At 42.0% G+C, this 18683-nt stretch overlaps 1 protein-coding gene across 1 annotated transcript in view; it reads right to left on the bottom strand.

Annotated features, from left to right (window-relative positions):
* The window catches only part of RPS6KC1 (ribosomal protein S6 kinase C1), a 57474-nt gene that overhangs the window by 18723 nt on the left and 20068 nt on the right, over positions 1-18683 (bottom strand). The window contains exons 7-11 of the mRNA XM_053459028.1: positions 17005-17367; positions 11238-11359; positions 9848-9940; positions 2605-2652; positions 1057-1189 (exon numbers count right to left, since the gene is read on the bottom strand). Of these exons, the coding sequence (XP_053315003.1) occupies positions 1057-1189; positions 2605-2652; positions 9848-9940; positions 11238-11359; positions 17005-17367 (759 nt within the window). The remainder of the gene's footprint in view (positions 1-1056; positions 1190-2604; positions 2653-9847; positions 9941-11237; positions 11360-17004; positions 17368-18683) is intronic.

Below are 18683 nucleotides of genomic sequence, written 5' to 3'. Positions count from 1 at the left end.
GTTATACAAAATACATAAAAAAGACAGAGAAAACAAACTAATGAAGTCTATCGGGAGTTTGGCATTTATTATGTTAGCAGAAAAAAAAACATTTCGTTTACAGCCTGGATTGGCAAAGAGGAAGAGAAGAAGCATTACAGGAGAAGTGACATCATACGGCCAAAGAATGCCCTATTTACAACATATTGTGCGTTTACAGGGCTCGAGATCCTTTTACACTGAACCTGGGATCGACGACCCCTGCCATTCCTAATGATAAGAGGTTGGATGATGATGGGAGTTGTAAATGTTTTACATCAGCCAATGGTAAAAACAGAACAGTTGGCAGCGCCTTCCATCAGTTGCTATGGCGACTGCACGATGTTGATCTGCTCTTTAAAAATAACATCTATTGTAAAATGTTAATATTCAGAGAAATTCTAAAACTTTTGGCATATTTGCAGATCTGGATAACTTCAGGATTAAGAAAATAATGTTTTCAATAGGTTTAGGGACCGCCCATTGTCCTTAAGGGGTTATAAAAAGGAGACGTAAAAGTTGTATTTATGGATACATTTTTTTCCTGGCTGCCCAAATAATATTAATTGTGTCTGGAATCTCACAATAAATACCATCTGTGATTGGCAAGGTCACCAAGTGTGCGGTGTGTCTTTGCTTATGACCCGAAATGTTTGAGAAGACTGAAACTGTTATAACTTGCCCTGGAATTGCTGGCCTACAGCCGGCAGAGGCTATTCTCTAACCCTTGTCTAAGACATAAGACTCCCGTGCCGCCATTTTTTTTCGGGTGTTATCAGTACAGGATGGGGAATACAGGTACATGTCTTGCATTTCACCTGCACATCCCGATATTTGCACACCTGAGTATTTAGATAGAAGCAGAACCCACAAAAAATGATGCATTTAGCAGCGAAGGTCTGGCCGCCCTGCTAAACTTCAGCATTAAAACCATTCGAGTGACACGTAAAGATAACAAGGTACAGAGGAGAATCCGATGACCCCAGGAGTCAAAGCTAAACGCTGCATTTGGCAGCCTCTTTTGATACCCCGACCAACCTTCTGCGTGCTCCAGCACCAGGAATACCGACTCCTCCGAGATGATGTATTTGTGCAAACAGACCATGTTGGGCACGCAGCGGGGGGCGATGGTCTTTCGGCTCCCAGAGCACTCGCTGCTTTTCCTCAGACCCTGACAGAGAACAGAAAGGTCAGTTGTACCCTCGGCATCCTTTGGTCCCTGCTGTTCTTTGTGTTTATCAACCAAACTAATCTGTCCAAGTTACTGTGGGCTTCAGAGAAGCTGCTCATCTGCTCCTCCGTGTCCTTCGGTCCCCCGGGGCCGCGCTGATGGCATCTGGCAGGTATCCAGAGAACAGAAGATGGCACAAAGCTACCATTAAAATCAATTACGCGGGTCACTGCTTTTATTAGAAACTCCCTCGCAAACTAAGTCATCAAAGTGACACGCTGTGTATTTTACTTGTGACCTCGCGTCCTGGTTTTTTTTTTTTTTTTACTTTCCGAGCAAAATTTGGCCTTTAATATGTCGAGATCCCGTAGACAACATCAGTCCTTCGCTTTGCAGAAATATTCCAGCCACGGACAGGCAAAAGTTTCATCTGGCAACTTATTATTGTCTCACCTCTGAGTATTATCTCAGGTTATCGTTTGGAAATAACCCCACATATCATCTGACAGATAACTCGGCTGAGCATCTAACTTCCCATTCTGATGTTAGGTTTTGGATCTGTCAGAGATATCAAGTCATTTCCAAATGATTTCCAGAAAACAAATAGTATTTTCTATGCTCGAGTCCGAAACCCTATTAGCTGAATGTGAATGAATGAATATCTTGGATGCCGCCGGGGTTGAGGGACACATTGACTTGAACAGAAACTTGAACAACTGAGCTTAAAGAGTTAAATGTTTTATGTAGGAGGTCAAAGTCGCTACACCTAGTGAAGAAAACTTCCTTAAAAGCAGTTTTAATGAAATTGTGTATTGCACTTGTGACCGCGGGGTCATGTACCAGGGCCGAGGTGGTGTGACCTACAGTTCACTATGACTAGGACTTTACAGATGAGTTGAGACGGATCATTAGTAGTGTATGCTAGGGTGGCAGCCCCTCTGCCGCGTAACTGGGTGCGGATCACCCTACTGGGCTTCCAAGAGCTCCACTTCTCCTTTAGCTGGTTCGAGACATCAGAGATGTCCCTCGTAACCGGCGCTAACCGGCACAGCCTCCATAGTGACCTTCCACGCAGCGTGTCGCCATATGAAATCATACCCCGGCGCTGAGCGTGGTAGATGGCACCGGCAGAAGTATGTGGCCCAGCCAAGATACACCTCTGCCAGCCCTAGTTACTATCTCCTGCTACAGAAGTGGCCCTGTATAAAACATAATAAAGGGAGGTGACCCTCAAGCAACCTCACCTAATTAACTATGCTCTATGCAGGGCCAGCTCAGTTCTTCTTGCAGGAAAAACACATTCAAGGTGGCACTTATTATGGGAAAAGTTCTCTTAACTGCTATACAGAGAGCAGAATATCACGTGAAAAAATTCTATATTCAAATTACAACAGAAATGTAAAAAAAAACCTTACTTTTAAAATAAACGTCTCCTGTGTTCTTGTATCCAGGACAAGCAGAACCTAGAAAAGAAGGGAAAAAAACAATATTTTAATAATAATGTAAAGCTTCATGGCTGTTTGGTTGGGTAACATGTGCATCCTTTATACACCCGGCCCTTCCAGCTAGAGAACGAGAGTACGGGCCATACAGGACACTGTTGTGCCAATGACCTGCAAGACGTCCGCATATCACACGGGCCGCTTGACAATTTCATATGAAAAGAGTAAATGATATATATTATTAGCCGTCTGGAACGCGGCAAGTCGCTGGTGGGCAGTAAACCCGCTACTGTATCTTTAAACCGTGACACGCGCGCGGAGATAATCTGCCGCACTAGACATGAGGATTTCTTGACACGAGTCCCACTTTTTGTAATCACATTTATTAGTGCCTCGTCTGCTGTCCAGCATCGGAGGCCATAATTGTCACGGGCATCCCGCTGTGGATCTTGGGATAGAGCTGTTACTCTGTTGGTTACAAACCAAAGGACAAACGGGCCGCGGGGGAATATGCCAGCTGCTGACTTGCGCCGAAAGCCAGAAGGGTCATCTTGAGTCTGAAGAAGCAGGCAATCTGCGGTCTAATTACAAAGCCTTGCGAGGACGCCATGCCCAGCAAGACTGGTGACTTTCACAGAGCAGGAATCCTGGTCGGGAAACAAATGGCTCACAATAGGAAAACGCTGGGCTGCGCGACATTAAACTAACTTGCCAACAAAACAGAAGGTGGAAATTCTAAATGTATCACACAGCAGCGCTAGCGAGGGCTGGCGAAACGGAAAAGCGAGAGCAAAAAACACTCAAATGTCACCCTTTACCGCTTTATCTTTACGTACGGAGCTAGCTTATTATTTTTATTATGACAGAAGCAGCCGGCGGTGCCGTAGCAGACAGATACATCTCTTCTCCTTTTGTAGCAGTTTGTTTTTGTGCATGATTTTAAGTTATTTTACCGACGCTACGGAATCTGCCGGCGCTATATAGATTATTGTAATGTAATGAAATGGGCTTTGCCAGTCTGCAGCGTTCCTTCTACCACCTTCAAATCTAACAGTTCACAGTTTAAAGCCGAGGTTTACTTTAATTGTAATCGGCTCCTTGTGCTGAAATGAGCCGCTCAGCCTCCATGCTTTGATTGCATTCAGTTAAGTCAGGGAGACACACAGCGGTATAGCATAGCGGTAGACACACAGTAGCACATCCAGAAATACATTACATCGGTACTTCCATAGCACGGACAAAGTATGAACCGCATACATACAGGAGAAACGATCCTTGCGTCCATTCAGCTCCGTCGCCAGGCCACGCCCCCTCAATTTATTACTATTTAGGAGTAATGTCATTATTATTAACCGATTCATATAACACAATCACATTGCGTAGCGTATATTTATCTACTTCACTTAATATAGTCCCTTGTAGTGTTCAATCATTTAAGATGGAAATATATAACAGTCCTATCCTATAAACCGAGCGAGGTTTTTTTATCTCAGGATAAGTTCTCGGCCTCAGATAGCTCCTCCCACAGCCACCTCCACTGAAAGAGGGAGCATACCACGGTATGCTTCCTGCACATGCTCAGTAGAACTACTATTCTCGCCAGCGGGAGTAGCGGCAGCCAATCATGTCTCCTCTCTGGACACTGCTGGTTTGCCAGCATACATGTGATTGGCTGGCTCTTCATGGACTCAAAAATCCAGACTGTCCCTTTAAGCATCCGCTGGGAAAATATTAACGGGGCAAAATACGGCAAGATCAACAATAATGCTAATTACATTTCTAAAGTAATATTTAGTTATAAAAGTGTTCCGTTCAGCAGCATAGTACAGACAACATTGAAACGTTCCCGTCAGGCACCTAAAAAGCGTCAGCCTCTCGTTCCAGTCCGATTTCACACTCCCCGGTTTATTTGCACCTGGATATCATTCACACCGAAGTAATAAATACGAGAACATATGTGATTTTTTTTAAAATATGCCCTTTGACTGTCAGTTTTTCCCAAACAGGTGTTGCCTAAATGATTATAAATTGGCCCCTGGATACACCTCTTCAGCTGAGCCGTACAGGACTGGCGCTAATATAATTAGGTCTGAAAACATGAGGCCGGAGAATGCTTCCCATCTGTTTGGCAATAATGTTTAGTTAACAATACTCTTTAAGAGAAGCACCTTCAACTACCGCTTCAGACACATTAATGACATTGCCGTGTGAAAGAGTGGAGACACGTGATGAGCTGAACATACATGGTTCTTTCACATAGCGAGAGACCTTCGAAGTAACCCTTGCAGAGGCATGCTGGAATTTACTATGTAACCCCCTGAAGCAACAAGGGTTAAGGCACTTGGATATTTTCAGGTTCTAGAAGCAGCCATAAATATTAGCGACCCTATAAATATTAGCATTAACCCCTTGCAGGACAGAAAACACAGAAACATTAACAGAAACGTTTTTCCTGATGCAAGACCTCAATCAGTGGCCGGTCTCGTCTTAGATTCCCACCCCATGCATGTTTAAATTACCTTGTGGTATTCGCCTCTACCACCTCTGCTGGGAGGCTACTCTAAGTAAAGTACGTCTCGAGTCCCCATACTCCAAAAACACACTTGCTCTCCATGAGTTAACCTTGGTAATAAATTCCACTCCACCTCCCCAGTTTTCAGCATAAGGTCCGTTTCAATCAGATGGATTAGGAGGACCGGGTCGCCCGCCTCTGCCCCATATCCTCCGTACCACTCCGTGACTTCAATGCTCAGGAATACCAGCTGTCAATTATTTTGTTTTTATCGCGTAAACCTGACCCAGCTTTCCTGGGCACCCAGAGACTCTATAAGGAAGACTAAACAGGTCCGCGCAGGATGGCGCCCCGCTCACTCCTCCTCCTAATGCTCTGCCCACCTCCAAACACGTCATGCCTAATTATATATTAGTTTATATAGCGCCATCATATTCCGCAGCACTGTACTGATTCAGCTCATGCCCCGGTTTTTTCCCATTAATTTTTCCTATTTAAACTTTGAGAGGCTTGTCATTATTATCGATTTCTATATCACATTCCATAACCTTTTACACTCATTTATCTACGGCGCTGAACGCAGAGCGTCGTATTCTAGAACATCGTCATGTTCCGTGCTCTAACACTTGTGACGTCTAAAAAGAGCACGGGGAAGGACTAAATCATGAAATCAAAAGAAAAAAAAATGAGCAAACAAATATATCATTATATCATATCTGTTCATTGATAATAACTGTATAGATAAGGTCATCGCTATAACAACAGCAGAATAAGGGAGATTTACTATTTAAAGTGGAGCGCAGCCAATCAAAACTCCACCGAACAGACGAACGACATCCAGGACACAAAACATGTTTCGGAAAAGACAGCCGGCGAGAAGTAATCGGGAGAGAAGGGGTTCTAATGACAATAGTCTTGGTAGAAAGGGGCGAATGTGTCGTGATCTAGAGTCTACCCTCTGAACATCTGCAGCGCTTCCAATCGGCAGGCATCACTCCTAGCGTAATGAACAGTTCTGGAGATGCGTATTAATATAATGGCTTCATCCTCATCTCACGATGAAGGAGCCAAGTTTTTTTTTCCTTTAGCCGACGCTGGTCCAATTACTAATGAAGCTATAAGCTTAAAGGACAGTCAAACGGCTTCAATAACCCCGCGGAAAAACCAAACGCAGACAGGCGAAGAGCGCTGCAGATTGCAGGAAGTAAAAACATGATCTATATTATTATATGCTATGTTACTTTATTATATGCTTTATTATTTTATATAAAAAATATACATTTATGAATATTATTGTTCTGCAAACTGGAGAGACAATAAAAACAATCTGTAAGAATTAGAACCAGCTGTCAATGAAACCATTCTAGAGAGAACAAGAAGAGATACATAATGCTAGAACACCTTACCGCATTAATTAATACGTTCTAGGATTTCTTTATGTGGTTTAGTAACGGCACATTAGCATATTCACAAACAAAAGGACGGAGCGGCGTTTTGGTCCTCGGGAGCCAGTGCCGTACGCGGAGACCTTGTCTGCTCTATAGCAGCCGTCATACAATGAGATGAATTGCAGATCCTCTGATCCAGTGATCACAGAGACATTAAGTGCCACCTTTAAGAGGCTATTCAGTTACAATTACATACTCAACTTCATGCTGTTAGATACCATCATCTTATTGTATAGCTTTTTTCCTACAGGAACAGACACTATGCCGATATGCCGTCCGCTCGGATGTATTTCTCAAGTACATCAAACACTGATCACCGTTCCTTGGTTTATTCTTGCTAATTTCAGCTGGTAAAAGCAGCGCTACTTCTTGTGTTACCGGTCAGCGTTGGTTAAAAGCCATTTATGAGAATCATCTTGGATAAACACGTGTATCAGCTATGGCGACACGCGAATCCATCAGATCTTCAGCGATGAGACCTTGGTAGAAGAAAGCATGAAGAACCCGTGGTCTAGGACCAGAAAGAGAGTCAGTGGGCTTTATGGTCCTTTCAAGGCTCTAGCCCAGCACACACGGAACAAAAACACCCTTATATACTCATTAACATGCAGAGCCAAACAGCGAGCCACATGGCCGGGACTCTGTATATAAATCAAGAGGTTGAGTTGACCAAACATGAGAGTCGGGACACGGCGTGATCTCAGTGACTTTGCGTGCGGTATGACTGTTGGTGCCAGACCTGGTCTCCTAGCACGTCGGAAACAGCTTTCGAGGTTAGTGCGAAAAACAAAAAACATCTGGTTGGAGTCTATTCTATTGGCCAAACCTGCTTAAACTCACAGAACGGTCTCATATACTCAAAGAGCACTTCAATGAGCCGGCTGTGTCTAGAAAGCCAACATTTTTTTTTGGACGCAGGGGCACCAGGGCATTGAGTAAGCCTCGGACGCTTAGTAAAGGCGGTTAGGGGAACGATTTTGTAGATCTTACCTTTAAAGTAAGTATGGTCTGCTTAATTGTTTTTTAAAGGTTAAAAAAAAAAGTTTAGTGTCACTAAAAAAAAAAAATATATATATATATATATATATATATATATATATATATATATATATATATTTTGCCTCCTTTAAAAAACAGTTAAAGTTATTTCTATTGCATGCAAATGTAAAAAAAAAATGTTTACTATGCTAATATTTTAATTAAAGATATTTTTTTTTCGCCGAATCCTTTCATATGCACCGCTGATCTATCATCAAACGTTAACTCTCCAACTTAACACCAGTATAGCCGGTGGCAGCCTGAAGGTTTGCCATCTGCTGCCATCCAAAGTCACTGTGGCCACCTTCAGAACATATGCATCAAAGCCCTGAGACACGAGACGGGAGGAATCGCGCCGAAGCCACCATAAGGGAAGGCTCAGACCTGGAGGCAGGCGACGGGCAAGCCCACAGTATAAAGGATGCATGGTGGGCTACTTGTCATCGAACAAAATAACCAGTCAAGGTCACAGGGGACATCACTGGCTGATCAAATCTATGAAAGGAGGCGCGAGGCATCCATTATGATGTCTTTTCACACTTTTAACCCCTTAAAGTAGGGTTCGACAAACTTGGTTTGGATCCAGGAGTTTAATTTTCACATATTTAACGTTTCGGTCATATCCCTTCAGTCTAAGGTAAAGCTCCACCATCGTACGACCCCTTAATATAAAATATTAGGTAAGATAAAAGATCTTACAAAATATATGTTATAAAAAATATTTAAATACACTAAATAATTGGCGATCAATTCAATGTTTATTAAATAAATTTGATAAATGCAGTAGTACATAATGTACATAATTAAAACATGAAGGAAAGATGAATCTACATGGAATGGAGCTCACTGTGCCTCAGGTGCCACTAACCCTGACATACACGCTCATTGTAATACCATTTACATATCCATACACACGCTAACACCAAACACATACTTACACACTCTAACACCATACAGTAATAGACACACGCAATCATCATATGCTCACAAACAATAACATACACATTCTAACATCATACACACACACACAAACCGTAACACTATATGGCGACATACACACTCATACTGATGCCATATGGAACACACACAAAACACGTTATGCTCATACACACTAACATAACACTTATAAACCCACACTAACAGTATATGTAGAGTAAGCGTGTATGGTTTATATAACACTATACACAAATACACAACAAATCTGACACTACAATACAGTAAACACACTGACTCTAGCACTATACATTTACATGCGTACATACTGACTCTACACACACACACACACACACACACTGAATGGTGTTTTGAAAGCACTTAGATCACATTGGCATTTAAAGTGCCACAGATTGGGGTAGGACAGTTGTGTACCTGCCTAGGGTAAGGAAACTATATACATGTTTTAAAAGCCTTATGTGTATTCCATATGAGGGCAGCCATAACATTTGGGGGGGGGTAATGATCTGCTCGGTCATTTCTCCCCATTAAGTTATCTCTTCTCTTTTGTTAAATTGCTGGTTGTTGCCGATTAGTTCAGGCAGCTGTTGTAAGGGGGGGGGGGGGATTGAAGAATGGAGAGAACTTCAGCAAACTGATAAGAGCTATTAGGGCTATAAATAGGATAACATTCATATCTTCTTGATCCAAGGAGAATCTGATTGCCTTTTGGAATCAAGAAGGAATTTTTTCCCCTGATGGCAGAATTTGAAGCTTAATTACATTTTTTGCCTTCTTTTGGAGGAAGGTTGGGTAGAAGGGATGAACTTGATGGACGTCGGTCTTTTTTCAACCTTATATACTATGTAACTATGTAATGCTGGACTTCAGCTTCTGCTGGGCTAACTTTAAATGAAATCGCACCAAAACACTGATCCCACAACAAAAAATGACAAACTATATGTAGTTTTAAGCAATAATTTCAGTTATGCCAAGAGTGGAAACAGCAAATTACCGAACTGATCTAAGCCATGTTGTTGAACATCAACAAAACACGTACCATGCACTTCCCATCAGATATATTTTGCACAACCTTACACGAATTGCTTACATAAAGAATGCTTTTTTTCCCCCCTTTTGTTGCTTTTAAATTTTAAAAGTGCGGATGCATTTGAGTCATTTTCCCCTTTTGTTTCAGATCCTTAAGATCCTCAGCTTCAAAGACAAAAATGTCAGCATGCGGCGGATTTATGAGTGAACTCTTGAAGAGATACTGAAGAATTACCTTGTCAATCACCCCGAGCACTCTGAAGGCCTTCAGTTCCTCTGCAGGACTCCTTAGGTTCCAAGAGGGCCTTGAACTCCGAGCTCCTGGAGGCTAATGGAAGATATCAAAGATGAGACATCAATCAGCGTGGTACTTGAAGGAAGGACGCCCGCTGGAGCAAATGCCAGGCCGAAGGAACTAAATTTATCATAAATCAGAGAGCCAAGATGAAAGGTGACGTTTTATGTGTCTCTCTAATTATTAAGTTCCAAGTAAATAAATTAAGAGTACAGAGGGGGAGCTCACAAAGTAACAGTAATTCATAAACCTGTTTGTTTCCGGAAAATTAAACCGGACTGATGTTAACTCAACAAGGGTAGTCGGACTATGTTTAAGATCCCCAGAGATTGGATGAACTTAGAACGAGGGGGCAGAAAATAAAGGAGCCATCGTGAGGATTGTGACGCAATGTAAAATCTCTTCAGTATGTGTTGGATCCACGGCACTATGCGGCAGGATGTGGAACGGGACATAAAACATTTATTTATTCCATACTGGAGTCCATTTTTTTCCACTTTACTGCATGCAAACCAATACAAGCATTCTTTAGTTACTGGAGTTACTTCCTGTCTCACTTAACTCCTCCCACGGCTGCCTCTACTGAAAACAGGAAGTGTACGCAGGTAGCATTCCTCTTGCACATGCTCAGTAACCCTCCCGTGATACCCAACGGAAGTGGGGGTAGGAGCAGCAGCCAATTCCACGTAAGCCACCAACACATAAAGCATAGCTGAGATTGGATGGTGTTACGTCCTTCTGTATGTGCTGCGCTTTATAGTACTAGTTTAACCCATTCTCTTAAAAGAAGTGATTATCTAAAAACAGACTGGTATAAGCAGGGATTTCTTAGAAATGGAAAATGTATAAATGATTTGGAATGATACAGGTGATACCAAATAGTAACTTTCATGATCTTATGCAGGCTTAAACAGGACATACGGGCTATATCATGAATATGAGATCTAGAGAGAGTAATACGCGGGGATAACGTACACTACAAATATATAGTAAACAATCATAAGTAATGCAAAGTCAGCACAGGAATCTTCCCATAGCATGTCGCTTACAGCATTCAGAACACGGCTGTTCAGCAACTGATTTGATAGTCACCAATCTGATGTGTGGGCTTCATGCAAATGTGGGGGTCCTGAATGTCACAAAGAACATGATGGAAACATACACTGAAATATTCTATTATGGAAATACTTTCCAATGCTCACATTTATGGAAATAAAGTGCCATTCAACTGGTGGAGTCATATATCCAAAAAGCAATTATACAACCTACTGTTATTCCAATCTATATAAATGTATATCAGAGCTGGACAAAGAGTTCAGTTTTAACTCACATCGCTAAGTAGACCCTCATCGGTGGAACGTCTAATGCACAGGCTAGAAATGGTCTCCGCACGCATCAGGTATTCAGCCGTCTTCTTCTTCACGGCTTCCCTTCGCGTTGGGCTGGACTCGCCTACGGAAGCAGAAAACAAACAAAAAAATGGTGTGAACCATGCAAAAAGCTGTGTTTTGTAGGAAAACCTCTTTAAATATCTTGATTTTTGTCTAGTTTGCGTGATGAGTGTATATCACTGTCTGCTAGACACTGATGCTTCCAGCCTTATAATAATTCATCATTAATTAATTAACACACTGCTTATTCGGTCAGCGCACTATTAACAGCATATACACCGGGCGTGCATAAAATACGATCTACCCCCCCACAACTGCCCAAGTAAGAAAATCTTTTAACGCAGTAGCTCATGTGCCCTCTAGATGGCGCCATACGTGTACAAGTCCTGCAGTAACTGGAATCTTTGTTACAGTCGCTGAGATTATAACAATTCTACATTAATTGCAAACATTCCTAAAAAACTATAAATGTTTAAATCAATGGTAGCCGGCCGCTAACCAACAATAACAAATTATGATGGAAGGCTGACATCCAATCTTTATTGTCCTATCAGCCTAAATATTAATACTTCATGATGACGATATCATTCCCCAAGAGATCTTATTTATATAGTACCAACAATTTACTTGTCCTATGATTTCAATTTGAAAGCTACTTAAATGTGACATGTTTGGAAATTTAACTATTTAGATCACATGCTCTTAAACCAATAATGCCTTAAATTAAATATTAATATGTGTAATTTATTGCTGGTTAAACCAAGATCTACCTCCTCGCTTTTAGCACTTCGCATAATAAAATAAAATCATAAGATAAAATCAGGGATTAAATGATAAACTTAACGTCGGCACAAGATGGAATACATGGCATTTTTCAGGCAAATGTTAATACAGGTTGAGCATCCCTTATACAAGACGCTCGGGGGCAGGCGTATTTCGGATAGGGGATAATGGATCTGGGATATTTATCCTGTACTTGCCACCGATCTGACTATTGTCATCAAGAAAGTGCATTAAGAAGTGGCCTTTAAACCCTATGCCACATTGTCAAAGCCAGGGTAGGCTATGAGTCGTAGAAGGGGTTAAAAAAGCTTCAACATACACAAACCTTACAAAAGGGGCAGACTGGCAGTAAATGTGGAGATATTTATACACTGCCGTTCAAATGTTATCACTAAGAAATGTCCTTGTTTTTGAAAGAAAAGCACATTTGCTCCATTAAAATAACATGGATGAGAAATCCAGCGCAGATGGGGTTAATGTTGTAAATGACTATTGTAGCCGGAAACGGCTGATTTTTTTAATGGAATCTCTTCATAGGCGTACAGAGGCCCTTTATCACTCCCATCACTCCTGTGTTCCAATGGCCCTTTATCACTCCCATCACTCCTGTGTTCCAATGGCCCTTTATCACTCCCATCACTCCTGTGTTCCAATGGCCCTTTATCACTCCCATCACTCCTGTGTTCCAATGGCACTTGCGTTCGCTGATCAATTAGTTTAAAAGACTAATTGATCGTTATAAAACCCTTTTTGCAATTATGTTACAGCCAGAAATTTGCCATGAAAACAGCTAAGTGACAAATGGAACAGCCTCCCATCAGAAGTGGTAGAGGCTAATACAGTGAGGGAAATTAAACATGCATGGGACAGGCTTACGGCTCCTGAATCTAAGACGACATCAAGGGCTGATTAAGACTGGAGTCTTACATCACGATAAAGGTTCTTATCTGTCGTCAGATTCTATGTAAGGGAGACGTCGGCATTAAAAATGTAGAAAAGATAAGTGACAATTAGAACGTGTGTTTAATAACCTGCAGTTCTAACAAATCTACACCCCAAAAATAACCCCCCACCATCCTAACAGAACCGGAGGTAAAAGGAACACCAAACACAAAGCCAGCCTTTCACCAGAGCCGCTCGCACAAGGAGACAAGAACGAGGTTCGATCCGTTTAGTTCATTAAAAAAAATCCAGTAAAAAGCACCGGTAACGGATCCGGATCGAAGTTGTTTCTTCGCTGTGGATTTCGCACGAGGGAAGGACAGACGCAGGGGCCGCAGAGTGCATGCAGACCTTCTATCTCCCGGCCCCCCGCGTCGAGGATATTGCCAGGCAGCAGGCGTTCCGGGGCAGATGGATAATAGTGGGTTCTGGGAACTATCGGCTAACCAGATGCTGACCGAGCAGCGCATTTAATCCATCCATCACTCGCCCGCTCACGGCCAGCGCACGGACTTCCAACCAACGCATCCAGAAACGGGCTGAGAAGCGGACGTTACGGAACTTCCCAGTTAAGGAAATAGTTAACCCTAAAAAAAGCTGTTTCTAATAGAAACATATATAGCGCGTTAATGTCAGCCCCACTCGTTTACTGAAGCTTATATAACACTGACATATAGAAACACAGAAGGTGACAGTAGATCTAACTAGTCTGCTGTAAAGACTCAAACCTTGGTCAGTTCGTGATCTTGTCTTAGATTCAGGAGCCATAAGCCTATCGCATGCTTTAATTCCCTCGCTGTATTACCCCCCACCACTTCCGCTGGGAGACTGTTCCACTTATCTACCGCCCTCTCAGTAAAGTGTAAATAAATAAATAAATGAAGAATTAAGGGGTAAAAAAAAACTGGGGTGCGTACGTGTCCCTTTAATTTGGAAGCGCGCATCTATGATTGCTAGTAACAAACACTTCCGCACGAGGCACTAAGCGTTTCTCATTGTTTTTCACAAAAGAACTTGGGACGGAGAGAGGTCGGGGATCGCATATAACACAAATAATAACCTTTACAGCCAGACTGTGTCACGGGCGAAGCCATCAAGGAAACGCCGGCTGAAACACAAGCCTTCTATTCATTGGCTTCTCCGCTTTAGAATTGTGGCTCGAAAAACAAAATTAAAAAAATTGTCACTTTACAATCATCGCCTACTAATTCCGAGTCATAGGGACATTTGGGTTTATTCACTAAAGGAGGAATCACTATACATTATAAAGAACCATTGCCAGTGAGCTTCTGCTTGGCTGGCCCTGTATAATGTATAGTTGAAGCAGTGAAATTACTTACTGTCTCTTTGCCGATTGAATTATTCATTACACAGGGCCCCATCCTTGCTTGTAACATCACACAAAAGTGTCTCCCTATGGCCATTTAAAGCATGCAACAGCGTTTGTTCGGGATTAATACTACTTCGTGTATAAATGGCCTGTAGCATTCCATATTAACCTGGCTAATTTTGGGTAATTTAAAGGGAACTTGTAGCACTCCATATTAATAAATACAATGTATATATATATATATATATATATATATATATATATATATATATATATATATATATATATTTTTTTTTTTTCCCCCCAAAATTAATTGTTAATATTTGGACTATTTGGGCGCACAAAAACAGTTATCCTTTAAAAAAAAAAGCTGCTATAAAATTTTTCCAGAAGGAAGTTTAATACAAAATACATTTTTATAACATTTCTAAATTAATTGCCAACATTCCTTAAGAATCTCAGTGTTAAAAATGGAAGGTAGCCGGCCGCTAACCACCAATAACAAAAATTACGATGACAGGTTGAGGCATCCAATTTGTATTGTATCATCTGCTCTAAAACTAATAATCTTTTCAATCTAAACATTATTAAATTATTTAAATATGTGTAACTTATTGCTGGTCAAACCAAGATTGTTTTGCTTATTTTACAAAATTTGGTTGAAAACACCAAGTTATCCTTTAAAAAGCTGCTAAAAAAAATCTTTCCAGTAGGAAGTATAATACAGCTATGGACCCTACCCAAAAATGTGGAAAAAAATTTCACTAAAAAAAAAAAAAAAAAAAAAATTAAATAAATTAAAAAAAAATTAAAAAAAAGGGGGGGGAAAAAATGAAAAAGAAAAGAGATTTTTTTTTTTTTTAAATGACAATCGACAGTTATTCATGCCGGGTGCATTCTGACTCCGCAGGGACTTCTAACCGTAACCAGAGTGTATTTGCGGCTTTTTACAGTGGAAAATGTGGAAGAGCAGTGGCTGTTGGTTTAAAAAGCTCTGGCAAAAAAAAATAAAACCGAGTGATTGCATGAAAGAGACCCCTGTAATATAGACCCTTCGAGATTCCTCGTCTGTCTCCGGAGAGCAGCAGCTGTACCTCATCTAGATGCGCATGAATGAAAATATTTAGGCAAAAATCCTCCCACTTCGTTTATTTTCCATTTGACTTTCCTGCAATTATTTTGTAAACTGTTCGCATAACAATACATAAAAACATCTGCAAAAACAGGTAATTAACATGTCAAGCCTAACTAATGCATTTTTATGGTGGCCATGCCTCGTCAGCTGTAATTAGAACTCTTTTTAAGCAAATGATGATGTTGGGGGCTGCGATGTGCGAGTGCTTATTTCGGAGTCCTTATTACTGGTAGTGCAAACAGAACATCAACTCAAAAGCTACTTAATTACCTGTAAAACCAAACTTAATACACATTTACAAACACGGGGAGAAATTATTCCTTTGCTCGGAAAAACGCACCAATAACACGCTCCGGTGCTTTTCTCGAGGGAACGATGTGGAAGAAGAGAATAAAACACTCTAATTACGCGCGCGGCTCACAACGCAGCCGGTGGAAATATGCATTTGGACCCTCCGAAAAAACTTTGGGGAATAAAACCATTAAAAGTTGTCCCAAATAATGCACAAAGAAGCAGATATCCGTTTATAGTTCTAGAAGGAGTCCCGGGATCATCCCGTCCACATCAGCCAGTTTCTTTTGGGACACATATACAGGTTACTTGTTGCTGACCTGCGATGTATACATTCACATCAGTTATACATCACACATGCTGCAGGGCTGGTCAGCTGCATGTAAAATGGATGTGCACTGGAAAAATGGCCAATGAGGTCATCTGACTCAGGATTATATTGGATAGATGCGATGTCTGAATGACCTTGAAGAAACAGTCTAGTCTTCCATACGGCCCCGTTAATGAGTGCTTTAAGTACTTTGTAAGCACTGTAGTATGTATTCTTTAAGTAGGCTGGGAAAAGAAGAACTTGTAGGAGAAGCTGCAGCGCCAGTGGCAAGAGAGCAGCCCCACTGAAAGCAGCGGGATTCATTTACGGGCATTCTGGAGGGTGGTCTTGTTAGACCCCCTGGAAACTCTTGCACAAGCGCTGCAGCTGGCTGGCACGTGCACTTTTGTAAGCTGAAGATGTGTTTAGCCGAACATACCTCCGGCAAGCCATGCAACTGGGGAACGTGGAGAGAGGCAAACATATATGGGGGGATTCTGCAGAATCACTATGCATGCGCAGGGGGACACAAACAAATTGAAAGGGCGCACTCAAATATCATACGCATTGAATTTGTCTTCCTTCTTTCTACAGCTATCACTGCGCAACTATGCACTATGCAGTCCTCCCGCCCCCATGCAGTCCTCCCGCCCCCGCGCAGTCTCCCCGCCCCCTCCGTCACTAACAAGTACAATTATTTCACATTTTCTAATCCCAGAAAACCAAACGTTTCATAGATGTTAATTTGGCAACCGCATCAAAAAATATTATAATCGTAAATGTTATATATCACCAGAAGTTCAAGGTTATTGCTTAATATGATCACTGTGAGCCTTTATTCTATGTTCTATGGTTGGACTACTGGAGGAACCCCAAGTATCAAAGCGACTGTTATTATGGAGCGGCATATCGTACCTTGCACGCCTTCCAGGAGGAGATCGACCCCTTTCCTGTAAAAGCTGAAGGCAGCTTCATAGTCCTGCTCGGTCTCTTTGTTTAAGGCCATGGTGATGAGCTCGCCGGCCTTCGTTAAGTAGTCCGATTTGTCCGTTTTTTGCCTCAGCAGGACAGGGAACAGGCCACGGCTTTCTTTCTCCGTCTCGCCTCTGGATGCATCGAGGCTAGCGGCAGAGAAGCCCTGAGCTACTGACTCCGCGCATGGAGAGACGGCGAGCGGTCTACTGGGTGAAGTCTGATTGGAGGCCATTCCATTATCCAACCCCGAGAGAGAGTCTACGTCCACCGTCAGAGAGATCAGATCACTGTCACCGGACAGACCTGGAGGAGAGGAAAACAGCCGATGAGTAAAACGCGCGTGGAACGGGACAGCGGATAAGAACCGTTCGGCCGTCTCGTGTGCTTCGAACCAGTTCATAGATCCAGGATAGCCATACTGCGCAAGTTTAACTACCCTCAGTGTATTAACCAAGTGGCCAAATACTACAGATTTTAGTAGACTTGTATAATCCCATTCTTATGAATTTTAATGAAATTTGCCAATTTCGTTAATTTGTACGAATGTCCAAATATTTTTTATTTATTTATTTTTTTTTTACACACACACTCACACTCTCTCTCAATGTCTCCCTACCTCCCCTACCGTGTTCCCGTATCCTTTTCTACAGCTCCGCTTCTTTGTTCTTCCGTCTTCTTTCTTGGTCCCTTCTCCCCGCTCCGTTAAGATTGCCTCCTAGAGCGCTTCCACAAAAAGTGACTGAGCCGCCTCGCGCTCCCTCTCCCGCATTTAAAAAAAAAATGGAGGAGAGGCTTTTGCAGAAGCGCAGCAGACAGCGCGAGGAAGAGGACCAAGAAAGATGACAGAAGACAGAAGAAGCAAGCGGCAAGACAACAACAGAGCTGCGGAAAAGACGTGGACACGGAGGTGGTTGGCGGAGAAGGTAGGGAGACACCGAGAGAGCGCCCGTGCGAGTGTGCGTGAGCGTGAGTGTGCCAACAAAACTTGTTTCAAATTGAAGCCCTGCCAATCTCATCCAAAACGGAAGGTCAGGAAAGGAAAATGAATGGACCAAAAACTAAACGAAAAATGGGGTCTGCTTTCTTTTTTGGTCCAGTTTTTAGGTTTTTCCCCCACTGGGAATGCACATGTAAAAAATTCTATTTAAAAAAAAAATAAAACGCCCAAAAATATAAAAATTTTTATTCATTTTTTCTATAATAACTACATTGCGCTTGGACAGATTGGGCTCAATAATTGGTTTTAGTTAAGAAGGCAGAAAGGAGTCCATTTATAAAGACCAATCGAAGGTGCCTCACATTAGGTTAATGATGACCGGTCTTCAGCCCCCTGTACCCTCTCCCCTGTAACAACAACTTATCTAAACCTCCTACTGAGATCCTTCTGTCCATTAACGGCGTTGGAGATCGTCAGATCTGTGTTCCTGTCAACATATTCTGTTTACATGGTCAGGAAACACATGTATCACGGCAATTACTAAGACGATTTACCAGACTTCATTACATCGGCACGTTACTCTTTATATATTTTAAAGGGGTCGTTCCACCTATTGCACTGAATTGGCCACTTTTATAACTAAACGCAGCATCTGAAGCATGTTGAATGTCCGAACCCTTCC

This window comes from Spea bombifrons, chromosome 3, assembly GCF_027358695.1.
Source record: "Spea bombifrons isolate aSpeBom1 chromosome 3, aSpeBom1.2.pri, whole genome shotgun sequence".
Lineage (NCBI taxonomy): Eukaryota > Metazoa > Chordata > Amphibia > Anura > Pelobatidae > Spea > Spea bombifrons.
Note: the sequence above shows the minus strand (reverse complement) of the source record. Positions and strands in the feature narration are given on the sequence as shown.